Source organism: Furipterus horrens, unplaced genomic scaffold (genome assembly GCF_987537825.1).
Source record: "Furipterus horrens unplaced genomic scaffold, mFurHor1.1.pri manual_scaffold_3, whole genome shotgun sequence".
NCBI lineage: Eukaryota > Metazoa > Chordata > Mammalia > Chiroptera > Furipteridae > Furipterus > Furipterus horrens.
In genome coordinates, this window is record NW_028327173.1 from 168,053,064 (window position 1) to 168,076,115 (window position 23,052).

General features: G+C 39.9%; 2 protein-coding genes across 3 annotated transcripts in view; one reads left to right on the forward strand and one right to left on the reverse strand.

The window, feature by feature from the left end:
* The window catches only part of HACD3 (3-hydroxyacyl-CoA dehydratase 3), a 28,715-nt gene extending 18,363 nt beyond the window's left edge, over positions 1–10,352 (forward strand). Inside the window, exons 6-11 of the mRNA XM_090270793.1 lie at positions 1,179–1,289; positions 3,474–3,601; positions 5,241–5,353; positions 6,296–6,402; positions 7,208–7,339; positions 10,034–10,352. Coding sequence (XP_090126919.1) covers positions 1,179–1,289; positions 3,474–3,601; positions 5,241–5,353; positions 6,296–6,402; positions 7,208–7,339; positions 10,034–10,110 — 668 coding nt within the window. The 3' untranslated portion in view covers positions 10,111–10,352. The remainder of the gene's footprint in view (positions 1–1,178; positions 1,290–3,473; positions 3,602–5,240; positions 5,354–6,295; positions 6,403–7,207; positions 7,340–10,033) is intronic.
* Positions 10,353–12,131: 1,779 nt separating this feature from the next.
* Positions 12,132–23,052, reverse strand: part of INTS14 (integrator complex subunit 14) — a 29,889-nt gene continuing 18,968 nt past the window's right edge. For both annotated transcript variants that reach the window (XM_090270791.1, XM_090270792.1), the window contains exons 10-12: positions 17,490–17,608; positions 14,999–15,064; positions 12,132–12,937 (exon numbers count right to left, since the gene is read on the reverse strand). In XM_090270791.1, the coding sequence (XP_090126917.1) occupies positions 12,686–12,937; positions 14,999–15,064; positions 17,490–17,608 (437 nt within the window). In that variant the 3' untranslated portion in view covers positions 12,132–12,685. The remainder of the gene's footprint in view (positions 12,938–14,998; positions 15,065–17,489; positions 17,609–23,052) is intronic.

Sequence of the window (23,052 nt, forward strand, 5' to 3'; positions counted from 1 at the left end):
ATTTTTTGGTTTTAGAGGGATAAACTTCAAAGAATGCTTATATGTGGATTTTTAGATTGTTAGATAAAGCTAAAATTGTTTTATCTAAATTCATAAAGTTTCCTGATGAAAGAAGTTCTTTATGATAGGGAAATGTGATAAACTTTTATAGTTTTAAAGAAAAAAAGTTAATTAAATGTTTCCACAATGCTGGCTTTTTTTGCCCCTTAGGATAAGATTGATTTTGCTTAGCCACACCACTATTTAGTATGTTTATCTGAGCATCAACCAAGTGTGTATGCAGAAGATCTGTAGTCTAGGAATACATTTGTGGCAGCAGAATCTGAACTCATAGCTCTTCTCTTGAAAATTATCCTTTCCTGTGTCCTGCTCCTTGGACTCAGCCGTGACTCTTAAGTTCCTCACTCCTCCCTTCACTCCAGTTAGCTGTGTCTTCACAAAACTTAGGCTGCAGACAAAACTAATGTCCCTTATTCTCTCGCCTTTCAGTTTGTAATTTTTCCCCTTTGGTTATATCCTCATTCTATGCACCCTCCAAAGCCCCGGGCAGGTAATTGTGTGATTCCCACTTCCCCAGCCTAATGTCATTTTCTCACCTTGAAATTTTCACAAGACACTACCTATCACTCTGTCTTGTATTATGGTTTTAGACCGTGAGTTCTTTGAACCCCAGTAGTGCCCCTTCGTACCTGGAACATTGTAGGTGCTCAGTTAATGCTGGGTTGAATGAATATATGGTCAAATATCAGAATTTCTTTCATTATTCTTTCTCTCTCAGTGCTAGTTTCACCTAAAAAAATTCCAGAGAAGCAACTGTAGATTATAATAAGATGACAAGCGCAGGAACTGAGTATAACTTTCCCCCCCTACTTTAATGCTTCCTAGGATATATTCTCTTTTTGGATTTGTTATGACTGTATACTTATCCATTAAGGCTCTGAGGGGAAAGACTCCTGAAAACATACCTTGGAGTACAATGTTCCTCATAATTTTCCCTTCTCTGTTTCTCTGTGGGACCAGGAGCCAGAGTGGTGCAGACCTGGGCCAGGTACTTGAGTGGGCGCTTGGGCACCCACATAGGAAAGGAGGATGAAGTTGTGCTGGTATGCCCCTCCCACCCCTCTCCTGCTATGACTGTGATGCCTGCTTGTAACATACTGCCTTGCTCTGCTTTTCAGCTCTTATAAGCTTGAAGAAAGGATACCTGTTCATGTATAATCTTGTGCAGTTCTTGGGATTCTCCTGGATGTTTGTCAACATGACTGTGCGATTCTTTATCTTGGGAAAAGGCAAGTACCAAAGTTTAATGCAAGTTTTCTTTTCTCAGTAGATTGGCCCACTGCTCAGCAAAGCTGATATTCTCTGCCTTTGGTGTTAGTAATAACCCTCCATATTTGGGTAGCACTTCATGCTTTTCATTGTACTTTCACATCTGTTATTTCCCATGGCCTCTGAAACAGGAGGGCTGATAGCTTGTCTATTTAACAGGTGAGGAAACAGGCTTAGAGATGGCCAAAGAAATGGTCTGTGTTCACCCAGCTCACCAGAGGGATATCTTCGGCTAGCATCCCTTTCTCTATTCACTGTATGAGAGTTTATGACTAAATAAATTGATGTGATGCTTCCATTGTCAAAGTTATGCAAGTCCTTTCAGAGCCTAAATAGATTCTCAACTGGACCGTTCTAAAACTGAATGAAAAGACTATCATGAAGATATTAGTTCTTGATAAATTAATTTGCATGTTTAACAGAATTCTGGCCAAAGTAAATGACAATGGAAAATATTTGAGAATGTGATCTAAAGTATTCTGAAATTTTATTGTGAACAATAATTAGATAATAAAATTTAGGAGAAGAAAGGTAGTGGCAGAGGACTTTATCTGTTATGAAAGAATGATAATTAAAATAGTATAGTCTTAGTGTAAGGATAATCAACATAGCAGATTAGATAGCCTAGGAATAGCTCTTACATTATATACATATCTAAATTATATATATGATAAAGGAATCATGAATCAATGGAAAGGCAAATATTATCCAATACTTTTTTATTGGATAAATGTTTCCAAGGAAAATTGGTTAGGTTTGGGCAAACGAGGGAGCAAGGACCCTTACTCTTCTTCTTCACACTGTATACAGAAATAAATTCCGCCAAAGGATTTAAGAATTACATATCAAAAGGTTTAACCATAATATAAGATATAAGTAAATGTTATGAAAATCTCATGTGGAAGGTTAGGCTTTTGTTGGAAGAATCATAAAGGATCATAAAGGAAAAGGTCAATATATTTGACTATAATAAAATATCTCAGAGAAGGAAAACTCTGACTCCAAAAAACCTCCGCTGCCTTGCGGCATACCTCTTCAGGGGAAAGGCTAAGGGAGTAAACCCCGACAGAAAATCTGGAGCCGGAGTCCCTAAGGCGGTTTGACGTTGTAGTCAACACCGGCAACTCCTGCGGCGCACCTGAAGCCAAGCTGTATTGACTCCGTCTTTCCCTTGGGCCCTTCAGCTGCGAAGAGAGGGGGGGTCTGCTGCATGGGCAACAGCAGACCCTCCATATCACCCTGCCCAGGCTCTGTAGCTTCAGCTTCACTGGAGAGGACACTCCAGCATCATCGCAAGATGTCGATTCAACACGGGAGGAGACAGATACCGTGTCACTCCCGAGTCAGACTGCACAGCCATTCTCGGCGGTGCAGATAGACTCTTAAGAAGCTACACCATCGTCTCTCGAGACGGACGGCTGCCGACGAAATAAAATATCTAAATTCCTGTATATCTAAAAACACTCCAGCCAAGAGAGCATTAAAGATTAAAAGTATATTGAGGTTAGCAGCATGGGGACTGAGGATTGGTGGGAAATTGCAACAAATACCAGAAGGAGGGGTTGATTTCTTTACATAAAAAGAGCTTGCACAATTGATTTAAAAATGTGAAAACTGCTGAATAGATAAATATACAAAATAATATACAGGAAATTCATAAGAGGAAATAAAACTAATTTAATGTACAGAAAAAATGTTTAACTCAGTAATGATGAAGAAAATAAAAAATAAAATAAGACTTCTTTTATTCTTAAAGATTTTATTTACTTATTTAGAGAAAGGGGAAGGGAGGGAGAAAGAAAGGGAGTGAAACACTGATGTGAGAGAGACACATTGATCGGTTGCCTCTCACACGCCCCCAACTGAGGACCTGGCTCGTAACCCAGGCACGTGCCCTGACCGGGAATTGAACCAAGCCTTTTAGAATGAGAGGTGCATGCAGGGTTTGTGTGTTAATTTTCTGAAGTTGAGTGTTCATGATCCCACAGTCCTGCTTTCCTCTAGCCTAGCTGGTTAGTAAACTATAATCTGACTGGATATTTATTTACCTTTCTTAAATTTCTTTCATGTAAGGAGTTATATAGTTTGATAAATCTGTTGGAATTTGCCAGTTCACTTGCCCTTAATGTATTTTTGTCCCACAGAGTCCTTCTATGACACATTCCACAGCATGGCTGACATGATGTATTTCTGCCAGATGCTGTCAGTGGTGGAAACGATCAATGCAGCGATTGGAGTCACTAAGTCACCGCTGGTGCCTTCTCTCATCCAGGTACCGAACAGCTGAGCTCGAGGGTGGGGGCGAAAGACGTGAGTGTTTATTTAGTAGGTGTGCCAGTTTGCCGAGGAGTCTCAGTTAGTAAAAGTGCCCGTTGGCACAGTAAAAGCATTGTTTTTTCTGAACGACGAGGGAAAATTTAAGCCTCAGAAATATTTTCCAAAGTAAACTTTTGCCATTTCAGGTGGATTTCATTATAACATCTTTGTGAAATCACAGTTATACAAAAAGCTGTAAAGCTAGGGAGACTGGATTCTCAGGCAGGAGAAACTCCTACCCTCAATCTCCTTAGATAAAGAAATGCTTGGTCTCCTCCCTCCTTGGGTAGAGGAAGGCAGTATAATAACTAGTGAGTCTTTTTACTTTGGACTTGCCTTCATGTGTGAGGGGGCGCGTTCTGATTCGTGTGGGGATCCCTCCCCCAGTCCATCTGTGTCTCTTCCTAATACTGGGAAGATGGTTGTGAGGAATGGCGCCTCAGATCCTTGCAGCCTCCTTTCTGTTTCCTGGCTATGCGATTACATGGCATTCAATACCACCTCCCCAGACACAGTCTTTTCTGGAGTAGTTTTTATAATTCTATCGTCCTGTGGTGTACCAGCTCTGGCAAGCCAGTAGTATCACTAGCATGGTAAAGGGTGTTAATACAATAGCCTTGTTATATCTAGGTTTTCTGCCCTTGGAAAGAGGCTGCTTTGTTTAAAGAATAAAGAGAGAATAGTGAGTGACCCCCTAATATGGAATAATATATATTTTTTATATTAAGGACTAGTCTAAATAAGAATTAGGCTGGAATTTCTAGGGCAAGAATTTCTAGGTTCAGTGTCACATTGCTTGGCTCCAGCGAGTGCCATTCATGTGGAATACAGTGGGAACGAAGCCTCCGGGGGCTGGACGGTGCCGCCTGATTCCTGTGTGGGTGAATCTTGGGAGTATAACATCCAGTAAGAAGCCACAGAATAGTACATAGAGCACGATTTCAGCACATTTAAGAAAGGCAGAGTGAAACGGTATGCTGTTCAGGAATACATCCGTAAAGCAGAGGGAGTACTTAACACAGGACAGTAGTTACGTACAAGGGGGGCTGCCTTACTGTTAATGTTCTAGTTCTTAACTTGGGTTATGCAGACACAAACGTTCATTGGGCAGTATCCTTGAAACTGTGTTTGAGCCCTGGCTAGTGTGGCTCAGTGGATTGAGCACTGGCCTGTGAACTGAAAGGTTGCTGGTTCAATTCCCAGTCAGGGCACCTGCGTGGGTTGTGAGCCTGGTCCCTGGTTGGGGGCCTTTGAGAGGCAGCCAACTGATGTTTCTCTCTCTCCCTCCCTCCCTTCCCCTCTCTCTAAAAATAAATAAGTAAAATCTTTAAAAAGAAAACTGTGTTTGAAATTGTGTGTATTTAAAAAATATATACTATTTATGATGATACATTCACACTCACTCACTCACTCTTATTCCAGAAAGATTGGCTTGGGTATTTAACTTGTTCCAGAACTGAGGCAGATTAAACTAGTTAAGCTCAATCTTTTTCTATTTACCTTGAATTTAGTTGGGTCAGGTTTCAGATAACACATGTATATGGTTTTTAAAAACATATTTTTTTAACCTTCTCTCTTTTGGGTCCTTTTAATAGCTTCTTGGAAGAAATTTCATTTTGTTTATCATCTTTGGCACTGTGGAAGAAATGCAAAACAAAGCTGTGGTGTTTTTTGTGTTTTATATGTGGAGCACAATTGAAATTTTCAGGTGGGTAGAAATGCTAGGACGGTGTTTGAATGTTTCTCCTTTGGATCAGCTCTCTTTTTCAGAGTTGCTGTCTTATCCAGAGTCTCATTTGGTTTGGGACTAAGGTTCCATCTGTGGAGAGTTGTAGCTGGATCTGCATGCTCTGAAAGTGAGGCAGAGTTTTTTTTAAGCAGTCTTTGGATCGTAATACCAGCCTGGGCACTGGGGTGCAGAAGGAGAGATGCAGAGAAATGAAAAGACCCATTTTACCCTTCAGGATCTTGCTTTCTTATTGGGAAGAGAGGACTCATTCACAGAGAAAAATTCATGAAAGGGCTGAAGAAACCTGGGATTGAAGGAGGAATCCAGGTTGGATGGAACTAGTGAAGGCCAGCCTTCTAGAAGGGATGGTGGAAATGAATCTTTATTATCATGATTTTGAAGTTTACATTGACCTCTTATCTGATTCTTCCATTCTTGGTTGTCAGTAAAATAAATATCATTTTAGAAAACTTAAAGTAGATGGATTCTTCTCTACCAGACCATATATATTCCATATGGATGATTCAAGGTTAAAGGTCTTTGGTATATTAAATATACTTTTGTATACTTAATTTTGATAGCGTTCATTTATCCAGAGAAGGTGTCTGTCATCCTTATCTACTTGGAATATCAATCGGAGCAAGGAATAAAGCCAAAAAGCTTTGAGCATCCGTTCCACATACTGAACTATTCCGAAGAGGGTTCCTTTGAGATCTCCACTTAGTCTGTCTTTACAGAGTGTTCACATCCTTTGAAGATTGGGAGAGTAGCATGATGGGAGTTTGTGGGTAGATAGACCAGGATTATACTACTGTTCTGAAGAAGACGTGTGGCTAATTGTGAAATGGTTCTGTTTGAATGGTGTTCTAGAGTTCAGAACCTGACGTGATTTTTAACATCTGCATTCCTTATTTTCCATAGGTACCCCTTCTACATGCTTTCCTGCATTGACATGGATTGGAAGGTGCTTACATGGCTTCGTTATACTGTGTGGATTCCTGTGTATCCTCTGGGATGTTTGGCAGAAGGTACTTTCAGAAACTCTAGGTTTTTGTTTTTTTTAAAAAAGATTTTATTTATTTTTAGAGAGAAGGGAAGGGAGGGAGAAAGAGAGGGAGAGAAACATCAATGTGTGGCTGTCTCTCACATGCCCTCAACTGGGGACCTGGTCCCCAACCCAGGCATGTGCCCTGACTGGGAATCGAACTGGTGACCCTTTAGTTCGCAGACCAGCACTCAACCCACTGAGCCACACCAGCCAGGGTGGAACTCTAGGTTTTATCGCTTAGCTTCAAGGGGTAGCTAAGTCAATAAGCGAAATAGTTCTTCCTTTCATTGCAAGCCTCAGTCTATATACGGATTGACTAAGAAGTTCGACTGTTCAAGATTTTCTGTCTAGCAGCTTCCTTCTATCATATTCCTGGTACCTAGACTATTCCAGGGAAGGTACCTCATTTGGAAGTCGGGAGGTCATGTATCACATACAACCTATTTATGTGGTAGTTTTAATTTTCCAAAGCAGGTTCAGATTGATGACTATTTTATTCTGACGAACAACTAGTGGGTGAGTCAGGTAGGGATTTTTCTCCATTTTATAGAATTGGTAACTGAAGCCCAGTGTTGTCAAATGATTGTTCCTTATTCGTCTTCTGTTGTCAGCTTGAAGGTTCATCTCTTAGGAAAACTGGGGGAGGAAAAGGAAAAAGCCCTTGAAAAGGGAGGAGGAAGCATTTTCAACAAGCTATAACTGAAACCTGGAGGGGGTTAGAAGGCTCTGTCACTAGATGTGACTGTTTTATTTGCTTCTAAGAAGGTCTTGTTTCTGCTTTTCAGCTGTCTCAGTGATCCAGTCCATTCCAATATTCAATGAAACAGGAAGATTCAGCTTCACATTGCCATATCCAGTGAAAATCAAAGTTAAATTTTCCTTTTTTCTTCAGATTTATCTTATAATGTTATTTTTAGGTAAGTATTGGCTCTGTAATAGACTTTTTTCTCTCACTTCTGTAGGGTAGAGTTAAATGATTCAAAGTTTTAAAAGTCTTTAGGAATCTTATTTCTAAAAGAGTAGTATAAAGTTAAGAGAAAGATTACATTGCACAACAGATCCCGTAGGAGAATATGCTATATATGGGAAGTATTTCTTCCCAAATCCCCAGGGGTTGAGTTATCTTTCTTGAAGTGCTCTTGGTCATTGGAACTCAACATAATATATTTCATGTTTAAAGCAATTTAAAAAGCTCTTTTAAAATAGAATAAGAAGCTCATTTTACTTTTACTGTTTCAGGAGTGCATTCCTTACCCAGAGTGTACAGGGTGGTAGCCTGGGTGGCAGCAAGGGAGGATGAACCGTGGAGCTGTCACATAGCCTTCTGCCCAGCAGTCCCTTGTGTGAAACCTGGTTTATTTATTAACTTACTTTTACATAAAATATAACTTCTTGCCTTAATTCACAAAAACTAAAAGGGAAAATATGTAAACCTAAATTTTTGCAAATATGAGAGATCTGTAAGTCTTCCTAACTATAAGGACTTTACTTTAGAAAAAATTCTCATACATTTTAATATAATTTATTGTATTTATCCCTGCTTTAGTTCACAAAAGTCTTGAGGTCGCCCTAAATAAATATGATTGTCTGGTCGCCTAGCAACAGAGGATGTGACAGCAGATAGTATATTAATCTATTGCTATGAAACAAATTACCCCAAAATTTAGCAGCTTAAGACGACAAACATTTATTGTCTCATGGTTTCTGAGGGTCAGGAAGCAGCGTAATTTGGTGGTCCTGGCTTAGGGTCCCTTATGAGGTTTCAGCCAAGCCATCAGCTCAGCTGGAGCTACAGTTTCTGCAGACTTGATTGGGGTTGAGGCTCTGGTTCAAGCTCACTCGTGTAGTTGTGGACAGGAGGCTTTAGTTTCTGGCCACAGTACTTCTTCAAATGGCTGCTCGTGACATGACTCCCCCCTACCCCCACCCCCACCCCCCACCCCGAGCAAGTGATCTGAGAGAGCCAGGGGCCATACTGCCTTTTAAAAGTTCTATCTATTTAATTTTTAGTTGTAATATATTTGATGTATAACATTGTATAGGTATACAACATGTTGATTTGATACATCTATTTATTGTAGTTATTGTCATTGTAGCGATAATTAGCACCTCTGTCATGTCCACACTGCCTTTCATAACCTAATCTCAGAAGTGACATACTGTCACTTTTCTCATATTCTGTTGGTTACATAGACCTACCTATACAATGTAGGAGGGGACCACACAGGGTATGAAATGCCAGGAGGTAGGGATTGCTGGGGACTGTCTTGGAGGCTGGCTCCCGCAGACAGTGAGAGGAGACCACAAAAAGTAAGCCCAGGGAGCCAGGAAGCCCAATGGTCTTGGTGTTAGTCCTGAGGAAGGGGAGACCTGCACTCAGGGTATCAGCACGTCTCAAGAGCACTGTTAAATAATGCACGTTATGGGTGTAGGCCACTTTCCAAAGGTTGAACTCTGTTCCATTTCTTATTTTCTATTTCAGAAAGGGTATGATATATTTCAGAAAGATTTCTAACCATAAGTGTTCAAATGGTTGATGGTTGAAGGGAGTAAGCTTCAGTTTGGAAAATGCACTCATTAAAAGAACTCTTTACATCTATTACTGGATAAATCTATTACTGTAATTAGACTCCATGAGGTGGGCATCTAAAAGTGTTAAAGAGGAATAAGTATTGGAAAGACCCTTAAAATGTTTTCTAATAAAGTTAGAAGGGTGGAAATATTTGAATGCGCATGCACCCCAGTGTCTTTTCTTCAGGGAGCTTATGTTGTCGCACACTCTAATTTTCGAGGTTTTATACTCCTATTTAGTTTGCCTACAATGTTCTAAGTTTGCATAATTTAGATGCAGTATAACGATGAGTTAATTTGTATATAGATCAAATTGCTTTTCTAAACCTACACTTTCTCACAATAAGCCCATAAAATAAGTGTTTTTAACTCTGCTGTACAGTGAGGAAGCTGACTGAGGTGAGGCCAAGTCACAGAATAGTCAGTGGTCAAGTAGAACTGAAATGATTTTTTTCTGACTCTGAAATCTTATGTTTTTTAATTCACTAGATTGTGCTTCCTAGAAAAGTGTCTCACACCTTGTAAACTATTGCTTAATACAGGTCATTGCATAGCCTTGAATTAAAAATTGTGTTATTTCATGTGAGTCTTACTTTAAAAGAAAGTGAAAAAAAAAGAATATTGTGAACTCCAATTAAGGAAATGTTTAGGGATACCGATGTCTCTAACTTTCATTGAAAAACATCAAAAATGAGAGATGGGGATGGATATGTGATAAAGTAAATGTCATGAATAAAGTTTAAATGTAGGTGGTATTTAATGTACAATGATTTAATCTTTTTTTGTATGTTTGAAAATTTTTGTAATAAAACAAGGGAGAAAATGAAATTGTAAACCTACTAGGAAAAAAATTGAGTTGTCTCTTCTGCATTGTAATAATTTGTTAAAAACTTGTTATTAAGTTGTACTTTCTGAGCAGCTGCAGTAAGTAAAGAGAGGTGTGAAAACCAGACAGCTTGAGACTGTGCCTGCCCCAAGAGCTTCTGCTTATAAACAAGGACAAAGATTCTAATTTTTAATTGGCCTCTTTTCTTTTTCAGGGTTATACATAAATTTCCGTCACCTTTATAAACAGCGCAGGCGGCGCTATGGACAAAAAAAGAAAAAGATCCACTAAAAAGAGATTTAGATGACTTCTTGCCATTTAGACTTTTGAGCCTAATCTATAATTCTTACAGTTTTACCTTGAATTGATGTAAAAGTTTTTTTAAAGTTAAATGATTAAATTCTCAGTAAGGCTATCTTCCATTTCCCCCAGTAACATCCTGAAATTATTGTATTATCTTACTGTGGTACTTGCATGATATCTGATGGCCAGTTCGTTCTTTTGTATTCTGTTGGTGACAGCAGACTCAGCCCACCCACTCCATGTCCAGTCAGCTTGTTTCACACAAGCCAGAGAGATGTCTTCAGTGTCCTGGATCTACTAGGTACCGGCTGTGCTTGCAGCTGGAATGTGTTCTTTTCAGCTATTGATTGTGGGGGAAAAGCCAAACTGTTTTGCTCTATAGGGGGCTGTGAAAGTGACTCAGATAGGACCTAAATAGTCTGTACCCAAGGGGTTACTTGTTAAGTGGGGTGGCATTGATTTTTTTGAAAATCAATTTAACTCAGTCATTGATAAAACATTTCTGAGTTCAAGTGGGCCTATGAAACACATAATACCTCTGAATTTTTGGGCCTCTCTGATGATATCTGTTACTACACAGCGCTTACCTGTGTGGGCACAGAATGATTTGAGAGAAACCAGTCAGAACTTGGGAACACTGTGATCACTTACTTCATTCTGAAATAAATCAGAACTGTTTTCAACACTAAAGAAAGATGAAACATTAGTTAGAAAATAATGAGATTATAACCCAGATGGCTACAGGGATCAGAAGAGTCAAAGTGGTGATAAGACAGATGCTGGCAACGAATCCTGTAGCAACCTGGAAACACTAGTGTAGGCCAGACTAAACACGCCCTCAAAACTGTCTTAGGCTGTGCACAAACATAAAAACTCAATCTTCCTCCCCTGAGCTGGCGAAGTCCATTTACTTGTGTACCTGTCAAGAGTAAGTGATGGGATTGTGTTTTGAACAGACATCAAAAACACCTGCTTTTCTTCTGCCATTGTTTACCTTTCTGCAGTAAGACAGTGAACAGAGAATTTTGGCTGGATAACTACCAGCTGGTCCTTTAACAAAGGTTCCTGGCAGGAAACCCACCAACAGAGGAACTGAAAAAAATCTAGGCTTTATGGAGTTCGGCCATTGTCAAAAACATCAGTTTCTCCTATATTCCAAGTAAACCAAGTAAAATGGGTTAGAAGTGATGCTTGTGTAAAAGAATTTAAGGCGTATTTGCTCTTTCTGTTTTGCCATTCCCGTTGTTCCTGGGGGGAAAGGAGCTACATGAGTTCTGCTGTTTCTCTGAGCCCAAGATGGAAACTTGGTTTGACCTAAAAACATGATTAGCATAGGCTGGCTGGTTTTTTTACAAGTTCACTGCACTGAAGGATATTTTGCATGTGTGTAACTTCTGTCAGTACTTGTTTGTATTAACTTCTGATGTCCTTTCACCTGACTTTCTGTGTGTGATTGAGCAGATCAGCTTTGCAGTAGATCATGCTGCATCTGTGGCAGAATCTTAAATTCTCATAAGCCCTTTTGTTGCTGTCTGAGAAAGCAAAAGATTGTGTATTTCTATTAAACATTTACAGTCAAAACCCTGATAACTTGTGTTTAAAGATCATTTATTTACCATCATGGTTTTCAAATTGTTAGTGATAAAAGTCCTTTGTTTAGACAAAATATTGTATAGCCATTCAGCATGTTAAGCCAAATATAGCTGCTTGGGTTGAAGCCTGAGGGAATAATACCTTAGTGGTCCACGGAGCAATTTGAAAAGCCCTGATGATATAACTCAATCCTTGGGAAGCTACAGGACTCGCCCACGGCCATGAAGCTGGCTGATGAATGGAAGGGTAGCTGACTGCAGTGGCCTGTCAGAATCCTGCCTAACCAGTGCCAGAAACAGTGTGCGTGTGTGTCAACATGAAACCCAAGGAACCCTCTCGATGCCGCATGGGAAGCAGAAGTTATATCCAGATAGGACAGAACAAAAGACAAAGACATTAGTTTCCCAGTGAGACCATTTTATAGAAAATCATATTTTTTTAATTAAAAAAACAAGAAATGGGAATAATTTTATATATTTATGGTTGCTATTTAAAAGTCTGTATCTCAAGACATACCAAAGGCACCTAAGGGTTACCACCAAGTTTTGCCCAAGTTCTAAGAAAAGTTCTGAAACTTAGTGGTGTAGGGCTTGTACTTAGAAAGCCCCAGTCGTTCTGGTTTGCTCATTCCAAGGCCAGGGGACCCTTGCAGGTGAGGTTTCCTGATGAAGAGGGAGAGCTCTGTGCCCACCAGGACTTCAAGCTTCCAGGAGGTGTACCCATCGTGGGAGCAACAGGTGTCTTTTGGGCTGAAAGACTTGAGTCGTATAGAAAGTTAAAGCCCAAGCGGCCAATCCCTCTTCAGAGCCCTTCCCAGACTGTAGCAGTCATTCAAACTGGCAAGCGCCGCTTCTGAGGCAGCCTCCGGGAGGTCTTCGGGTGGTTATTACAGAGGTGAACACTCTGGAAAAGTTTATCCTATATCATATTCAGCTGAAATGAAAAAGAAGGAAGGCTCCCAAAGTCAGCTTCACATCCTGTCAGTGCTGCTCCCAGAGAAGTCTGTCTGCAAAGGTGTGATGTTGTGGTCGTAGCCGGCATACTCGGAGGTGCCGGTGCTGGCCAGCTTGAGCTGCTGGGCGGCGTGGGTCAGCTGGAACGCGGCATCGGGGTGGGCTGTGTCGGGCAGCAGTGTGCACTCCCTTTCGAGCATGTCAGCCACCCCTTTGAGTAGGTCCAGGAAACCAAAGGCCAGGGCAGCCTTTCGTAAACGGTTCAGCTCCTGAAACGATCGGAAAAAAATGTTCCTAAAATGCATTTTCCTCATCACAGTTTTCTTTTACAAGAAATAGAGGTTTTTTAATGCAACGGTATAACTGGATAAGTAGATTTGTTTACCACCATTATTGTGAAATGCTTTTTAAGAAAATACAACCAACTTCTCTGCAAATAGCAGACACATACCTCAACTATGATGACCTAATTTTTGGTGGATAATGTACATGATTAGGCAGAAATAGGTAAGCTCATACTGGTAGATTAACTATTAAATTCTTAGTCAAAACTCCATATGTGGTTCTTCCTTCTTGGTTGATTTCTATTCCTACTTTGTCTTTTACCTTCTTGTCAACTTCCTGACCAACTGCGCAGTGACTGTACCTGACCAGCCAGTCCTTGTCTGGAATTATCACGTACTTTCTAAGTGCTCAGCTGAGAGTAAGTTCTCCTTGACCCCGAGCTTCAGTGAGCATTTTTATATAAGAACAAGTGGTTTGTAGGGAGATGCCTATGATGAGAGCGTGAGGACAGTGCTGACAAGCGGTTCCTCCACAGGTGACGAGGAAGCTGGGTAAGAAAGGTGACTGAAGCACGAGCCTTCCCCACCGCAGCGAAGGAGCACGAAGGCCAGACGTGGCGGGGCACTTTGTGTGCAGCATTTCGTTTACTCATAACTCTAGGGAGGGTTACTTTTCCTGTTACTCAGCTATGGGAAAGGCTTGTCCCAAATCTCCTAGAAGGCTCTTAAGCCTCTTAGGCCTCTGGCTGGGCCTCAGGCTAAGTGCCAATGGACATGTTTGGGAGAGGCTCTGGGGGAGTCAGAAAGTCTGACCTAAAACACTGCCACAAAAAGAAAGGTGGAGTAGTGAGTGGAAGCAGAGAAACAGGAAGTGCCCTATCAACCACTGAGCAGTGTGATTTGGGCAAGTAGTGTAGCCTCTCTGGGTCTCAATGGCCTCATTTATAAAAATGAGTATAGCCTCTTCCCTGCCTACTGCACAGACTGATACAATCACCCAGCAGAGGCCCTTTCTGGCTACAATATGTGGGATTATTTAAAACCAGAAAAGAGAAATGGGCTTTGTGACCACTGTTAACAACTGAAAAGTTCAAAAGGCCAAAGTACAAGTGTGTCATCTTGAATAGACAGCTGGTGAGTGTGCGTACAGAGCTCTGCAGGGAGAAGGACTACAGCCAAAGAGTGGTCACCAAGGGCCTGTGTGAATCATGGGTGTCAGGTAGAGGGGCATGGGGGCTGATCAGCTGTTAGAACTCGGATTAAGGTTGTTCTTGCTTGGTTTCACCAGCTCGCGACATAATTAGGTTAGAATACAACAGTGACATAAAGGTAACGGGATAACACCCAGACACAGCAGCATGTATGTTCTCTGGAAGAAACGCTAGCCTGCGGCTGGCCGCGAGCCCATATTTTAAGATTAGTGAACTAGGACACAACTGACAACACAACTTAATTGGATTTCACCCACACACCAGAAGGACGGGAGAAATGAGTGGGCTTAAGCACCTGACACTCCCCTCAGCCCTTGCAGCTTCATTCCCTCCACCCATGGTCCTGGATTAGCTAGGTGTGGTTCCTGAGGGCCATCCTGCTGCAATTCATAAATGTGCCATTTTAGAAGTCATTCCTGGAAGCAGTTTTGGGGGTACAGTAAGAATGTGCTGGGCAATCACCACCCCAGGAAGTTACACACGCTGGTTGTCCGAGGTTAGGTTGGATACCCACGTGGGTGGGAATAGTGAGGAAGGTTAAGGGTATGAGGGTTAAGGTCCTTTCAACTCCTTCCCTTAGCATGTCACAGCTGCACCAACACAGAGAAGCCCTTCAGCACAGAACCAGGTCGTTTAAGCACTTCTAATTCTTGGATTTTAGGGCAAAAATGGACCTATCACATCTGACTTAACTGATGAAGAAAATGGAGGGGGCAAGCCATACCTTTCTAATCCCTGCCCACGTTTGCACCGCTGCCCCACACTACGATGAACCATTTCTTTTTGGCGCATATCCCAGGGCCCACCCGATCCACTATAATTCTGATAGTCTCACCTTATAGAATGTCTGTGTTTTTTCAGGTAGTTTCCTTGCATTTCTTAAAATCTTCTGTACATCTGTCTATTAAGGGTAAAAATAATTCGACTTAGAATTCTGTGGTAAAGGATACACAAAAGGATGACTAAATGTTTAAAGAAATGAAAATATGAACAGAGCTATAGTCTCAAAATGAAGATCCCTTCTGAGTTAATGTCACTGTTCTGTTCAACATTAGTAGAGTACCTTCCTCCTCCAAAGTGCTTGATAATAAACCCCTTGGTGACAAAAATGAACTTGTCTCACAAAACACACCCAATAATCACGTATATATATCCAGCTGCTTTTTTAACAAGGTACCGAGACCATTCAATGGGGGGTAAGAACAGTTTCTTCAACAAATGGTGCTGGGACAACTGGATAGCCACATATATAAAAGAATGAAGTGTACACAAAAAAGTAAATCAAAATGGATCAGAGCTAAAACTATAAAACTCTTAGAAGAAAACGGCAAATCTTCATGTCCCTGGATTTGGCTAAGATTTCTTAGTTACAACAGCACAGCAACAAAAGAAAAAAAATTAATTTGATAAATGTTCATAGCAGCATTATTCAGAATAGCAAAAATGTAGAAACAATCCAAATGCTCATCAACTGAATGGATGGATAAATAAAATGTGGCATAGTTATACAAGGGAATATTATTCAGCCATCAAAAGGAATGAAGTAGTGATATAGGCAACAACATGAATGGACACTGAAAACATTATGCCTAGCAGAAAGAAGCCCAACGAAGAGGCCACTTATTACATGATGCATTTATATAAAATATATAGAATAGGCAACTCCATACAGACAGAAAGCATATTGGTGGTTGCTAAGAGTTGGGGAGAGATGGGAAAATAGAGTAACTTGCTTAATGGGTACAGGGTTTCCTTTTGGGGTAAAAAACATTCTGGAACTAGATAATAGTGATGATTGTAAAACATTGTGATTATACGAAATGCCTCTGAATTGTATATTTTAAAATGGTTGAAATGGTAAATGTTATGTGTGTTCCACCACAATAAAAAATACACTCAGACTAAAATAAAACTTTAAAAATAATTTTAGCTCTGGCTAGTGTGGCTCAGTGGATTGAGTGCTAGCCTGCAAACCGAAAAGTTGCTGGTTTGATTCCCAGTTAGGGCACATGCCTGGGTTGAGGGCCAGGTCCCCAGCTGGGGACAAATGAGAGGCAACCTATCAGTGTATCTATGGCACATAGATGTTTCTCTCCCTCTATTTCGCCTCCCTTTCTCTAAAAATAAATAAACAAAATCTTAAAAGACACAGTTCTCAAAAAAATAAATAAATAAAAATAATTTTGGAAAAATAAATAAATAAAGATAGAAAGGAAATGAAAAAATTAGCCACCCTTCCAACAGGGAAGTGCTAGGGTCAGGGATGGCAGAAAAGAGGGAGAACCTGATTTTCCAACAAAGAGAAGAGACTACCATCCCCTTAGCCATGGCAGGATATGTCCAGTCTCCATAAAAAGAGGGGCAGAGAGACTATGCTTCTATCGTCAGGTTGCCTGATGCCTCTTCTCATCTGGTTGACGCTGGACTCATTGGAGGAACAAAGAAAAAAAAGTACTCAAGTGAGAAAAAATGCTCAAACGTGATTTTTAAAAATAGGTAGAAAGAGAAACATCAATATGTGGTTGCCTCTCACACACCCCCAACTGGGAACCTGGCTCACAACCCAGGCATGTGCCCTGACTGGGATTTGAACCAGCGATATGTTTCTTTCCCTCTCTTCCTCCCTCCCTTCCCCTCTCTAAAAATGGATAAATAAAACTGTAAAAAAAAAAAAAAAACAAAACAAAAAAAGAACAAAACAGGTATAAAGAACTTTATGTCAGTGGAAAAAGAAATGTCACATGAGTACCTTGCCTGAAAGTAGCACACCTTGGTGACAGTGTACTCTCAGCATCCCATGAAGTGCTTTTGTGGAATTGCAGTGTAAAATGCTATGGCTTGGGCTCTACTGTGGGGATGGAATAACCACATGATTTTTACATCTTTCTCAAAATTGTTTTAAAGATAACACCCATTATATTAGTCAATGCCCCAAAATTCAATGCCAGGAACTGGCATGCTTCCTTTTATCAGACATATAACCTTATATAACATAAAACCCTACATGTTTCTTTTTTGATCTTGATAGCAGACAGCTCAGAGCCAAACTGCTCAAATACAATTATCATTTTGCTTTGGGTTCCTGGCACAATTGTCTCCCCTCTCCCTCCAGGTTTTGTATTGCTTTAAATTTTGTTAAAAATGATTTTGCTGTATATGTTTTTTACCGTAGGCCACCTCAAGTTCTTTCTGGAAATAATGACAAACATTAGAAGTAAATGAATTAATAAGTATCAAAGGAAAGGAAAATCAAATCAAATGTCTGCAGGCCTGCCAGAATCCCTCCTCCTGTCCCCAGTGGAAAGCAACGGGAATGGTAATGTTACCTGCAGGCCACTGGGTTTGATCCAGACAGTTACGTTCTGGGCATAACTGCGTTTGTTTTTGGGCTGCAGGGGGAATGGGCTCTTATTGTCATCCTCACCATAAGGATTTTCTTTAGCATCTTAAAAGAAAAAGACATTCTTGAAATGACATCTGGCAAAACACAATCAATTACATTTCCAATTAGGCTAGAAGCTCTTTAAATCATTCAATCTTCTATATCCTGTTACTTCTCGAATTAAAAAAATCCATTAACGTAAGTCAGGTTGGGAACTTGTTGTCAATAAAAAGCCACTGATGTAAGAAACCAAACTATCAACAAAGGCCCACATAAGTGAAAAACGGCTTAATGTTTTAAAAGAAACAAGCTTCACTTATTTGCTTTATAAATTAAGCCAGAGAAGGTAAAACTAATACATACAATACTAATGTACTATTAAAAAAAAAAAAAACACGCATACTGAAATTCTGTCAGTTCAGTCTAGCACTCTCCAACAGACCTGTCTGCGATGACAGAATGGCAGTCACTGGCCCACATGGCCACGGAATACTGGATTGACAGCATAGGTACAAGCATTGAAAGAATTAAAAAGGAAAATTATATACAGCCAAATTAAGAAAATGGGCAAGGGAAGAAATACTTTTTGGTGAAACATAGCCCACCATGTTATGGCTTATTAGTTTATTGCTTTCAGAGATTTAAAGCCATTGGCCATGTGGTAAACAAGGGCTCCTATTTTCCTACCTCTTCCTGAGCCAGGAAACTCTGCCACAAACTTACAAAATATACTTACATCTACTGACTTACTTTATCATTATTATTACCACCTTCTGGGGTAGACAGAGAGGGAATCACTTCCCAAACAATCAGGGACATTAAATACCTCACCCAGATGTTCATGGGGAAAATTAGAATTAGCCCTGTTTCTCTAACTAAGTAGGAAGCTTTCTAACCCTGATTTGGTCATTGATTTAAATGCCTCACACTGGCCCCAAATTACCTCTGTCAGTTCTTCCTCCCGACCCCTCCAAAGAGTACTGACCCAGCTTTCCAGACATATTTCCATGAACACTTGTCTCTATATAACCCTTTTCAGTCAGGCCAAGATCCCAACAGTCCTTTCCCATGCAACATGCTTATTTCCAACTTCCCAGCTGCTATTTCTGTTATTTCCCCTCCTTTCCTCATTCATTTATTCCCTCACTCACTTATTCATTTATTATCTACAGTAAGACCTACTATGTAGCAAGCACTGTAATAGGAAATGTGGCTAGAGAAGATAGTTTTCTGGCCTCAGGAAACTTACAGAATAAAAAATGTTCATTAAATCCCAACTGAGTACCATACACTACACATATACAACTCCTCTCTTTACAGCAACCCTAGAGGGTAGATATTATTAGTCCCATTAAAGAGGAGGAAATTGAGGCTCAGAGAGATTGGACTTTCACAGGTTTTCACAGTGACTGAGTTGGGCCTGGTTCCAATGCCAACACTTCTCAACCATTCAACACTGCTGTTCCTCACCTACCCAAATTTACTTACAGTCCAGGTCCAGGTCCCATTCTACCTTCAACATTAAGTTGTCCGAAGTTTTTCTGGCAGACAGTGATTTCTCTAGACCCTTCTGTTCTACAGCACTCAGTATTGGTATGAAGCATTCCAACATCTAATCACAATCCATCTTGTACTCTGTTTAGAACCTATATGTGGTAACTGTTTTAGCAGACAGAAAATACTGTATTTATGAAAAAAGAACAGGTGACTCTTAGAAATAAGAAATATGATAACAGATTTAAAAGTAAATAGTTACAAGATAAAAGTTGAAAATACCTCCCAGAAGGTAGAATAAAAAAAGAAATTAAAAAATGGGGAGGAATAGATAAAATTTATACAAACACAAATCACAAATATATGTTCTAGAAAGGATGAAGAAAGAATACAGAGAGGGGAAAATCATAGACATAATTCATATTCCCAGAACTGAAGAACATGAATTGGCAGATGGAAGGGCCCACTGAGTGCCCATCACAATGAATGAAGAGGTCAACAACTAGGTACATCATTTGGAAAACCCAGAACACCAGGGAGCCTCAAGATGTGTAGAAGGAATACAGGTCAGGTCAGAGCCCAGGCAGTCAATATGGCAATGACTCTCAGTAGCAACACTAGAAGCCAGACAAGACAACAAAGTAATGCTTCCAAGCTCAAAGGGAAAATGATTCCCAATCTAGGACTCAATATCGAACCAAACTATCAATCAGGTGTAAGGGATGAAATACAGACATTTCCCAACATGCAAGATTTCAAACATTTACTTCCCGTGTACCCCTTTCTCAGGAAGACTCATGAAACAGGAGACCCATAGGAGAGATGTGAAGGGACGACTCAGAATGACAACTAGGCAACAGGCTGACAGAACCACCAGTCCATCTCATGAAACAAGAGGAAGAAAGGTGATTTTAAGGGGAAAAAAAGAAACTGACAAAACCCCTGAAGAACGTGTTTCAGTTAGGCAGAGATTAGTGATAGGTACACAGAGAACAGCAAAGAAAAAAAGGGGAGGCGGCTGGGAGCAAGCCGAGGTGAGGGCTGCATTCATCTGCCGCTGGTGCCCCCTGCAGCCTGGCTGCCCAGCTCTCTCCTGAAAGTCCTGGAGGAACCTCAGTGCCTTTCCAATACAGCCTTCTTTTTAATTGATGTTAGAATACATTTATCTTGTCTATTAGAAAAAAAGAAAGAAATCTAATTTTAAAAAAGGGGTAACTGGGACAGGGGACAAAGAGCTACAAAACAAGTATCATTGGTAGACCACATGGCTTAGCTGTAAATAACATTTACATGATCTTATAAGGACAGAATATTGATTTAACCAAAAAGAACACTATAGTCACATTGCAAGGACAGAAGAAGGAAAAAAATGTGCTTTTTAGTGGTAAGTGGGTGAAAATGGTAGTGGTAAGAAAGCTAAGTAGTTAGTCTTAAAAAGCTAAGAAAATGTCTTAAAATGAAAAGTCAAAAAATAGCTATACACTTAATTACAAATGTGAGTAAATACCAAAAGAAACAAAAGTTGAATCTGGTTGTCTCTAAGAAACAGAATTAGGAGTAGTAGGGATAGGTAAAAATAATACTACATTGCATGCTTTACTTTGATTAATAAGAACAGCAGGATCTACCATTACTATGTGTCAACTGTGTTAGGTACTTTATACTTACCCCTTTAATATATTCTCTCAACAACCCTCTAACATAGGTTTTATTATCAATTATTACTTGTTACCAAATGACAATTCCAACCTCATAAGACTATTGTGAGAATTAAATGAGATGATAAATTTCATTGTGTCTAGCACAGTGCCCAGAATAAAGTTAAATTCAATAAAAAGCTCTTACAATAGACTCAAATTATAATCACCTGAAAGTATGTATGTATGTATGTATATGTATATATAGAGAGAAAAGGGAGAGAGAATTTCTGACACTAAGATTCTTCAAAAGCTGTGGTAAGATGATAATCACATTTCCCAAGACTACTGGAGGGAACCTAACACATCTATTGTAGCATTAGTGCATGATTTATTAAAGGTTACTTTGAGTGTTGCTCATGGTCGAAATGAACATTTCACTGAAATATTTTTCAACTCCAGACAAATACTAACGTAAAGGCTGAAGAAATTAGTTTTTCATACCCAAATGAACTGATAAAATATATTTGAAACACTGGAAACAGAACTTTTTAACAGATTGCACTGAAGAAAAAAAGGACTCAAACTTTTTTAAAAAAGCACTTGCTAAAGCAAATGAGAAATCTCATTTTTAAATTATGCACTTGAGATAAAATGACTTAAGAGACAGAAGTACTAATTTACAAGCTACCATGTCTTTCCATTGCTTTGTAAAATTTATCTTTTTGTAGATAAGCTGCAAAGGATATCTACATAAAAACAGACACGAAACAATAGAAAATAATTTAAGTTGTTTTATCAAAAATTCTGTTATTTTTTTCAAGAAGGAACTAGACAACAGTACCTTTAATAAGATAGCAAATCCATACTCTTTAAAAATAAGTAATTGCAAAATAACACACATTTGTATGATATTTGGACGAGTATATGGAACGGGTATTGTACCTAGTGATCACTGCTGTTCTAACTGAAGTCAACCAGAAACCAAAAAAAGGGAAAAGCTTTAGGTAATATTCACACGGCAACACCTTTAATAAACTTTTCAAATTAAAAAAAAAAAGTTAGCTCTTATTACCTTCATTGAAAAGAAGAACAGATCCAGAGGGAGGAAAGGAAAAAAAACATAAATATAAGACAGAACAAACAGCAGTTCAGTCTGAATGAAAAGTGCCTTTAACAAGCCAAGCATTACTAGTTGGAAGCCAGCTCAGAAAGAAATGTGAATGCTACTATCTTAGATTATGGACAGGCATCTGTGGTGGAAACTTCACAATAGTCCAGGTTAGGGGTGGCCAAACTTTTTCTGTAAAGGGGGCCAGACTGTAAATATTTTAGGCTTTGTGGGTGATGTGGTCTCCGTTGTAACTACTCAACCCCCCCACTAAAGTGGGAGAGCAGCTATAGACCACATGGAAAGGAATGAGTTTGCCTGTGTAAGAAAACTTTACAAGACAGGCGGTGGGCTGGTTGGTCCTGCAGGCCATAGTTAGCTGACCTCCGATCTAAGTGAAAGGTAAAGAAAACCAGAACACGGCAAGAGCAGTGAGAATGAAAACGGACAGTGAATGTGAGAATGCCACGGAGACTAGATGAAGGAGGTGAGGGGTCTTTCATCCTAACACACACACACACACACCCTAACACACACACACACACACACACACACCCTAACACACACACACACACACACTCTAACACACACACACACACACACACACACACACACAACCCCCCCCCCCACTGTGTTCTCCAGTTACTGCCCTATTTCTATCCAGCCGAACTTGTCCTCTTTATTTCCTCATATCTAATTCATTCCTCAGCCTATGTTCTGGCTAACCATCTGCTGAAGCAACATCCATGAGGCCACAAGTACTCTCCTAACTGTCAAGATCAAATGACTCTTGATTTATGGTGTCCTTTTCTTTCCTCTTGGTTTCTAGTCCTTCCTAAAACTCTTCAATCTTTAAAACACTCATTCCACAGACTCTTTCAGATTAAGTTCTCAAGGCACTAATCATTCTGTTGGCCTTCCTTCAAAGGAGATAAAACTCTCCAATGATCTGGAAACTTGTTTCAAATCATGACCTCATCTTCAGTGGGGATTTGCTTTTTCCGGAGAAGTCTTTTGCCCTGTGCTGTAGAGGTGTTCCCATAGAGCCATTATATTAGCTTGTGGAGGAGGCACTATGGGTTTCATTGCTTCAGAACCAGTTTTGCGCTGTCTTGTTTTAGAAGCGCCCACTTCAGAACGAATAGTATCAGCCTGCACGGTGCAGGACTTGGGCTTCAACTTCTTGGAGGAGATGTTTACATTTCTTCATATCCAGAAAAGGAGATAGAAAAAAATGGGTAGAATTTTTCTTGTCATCCTCACTG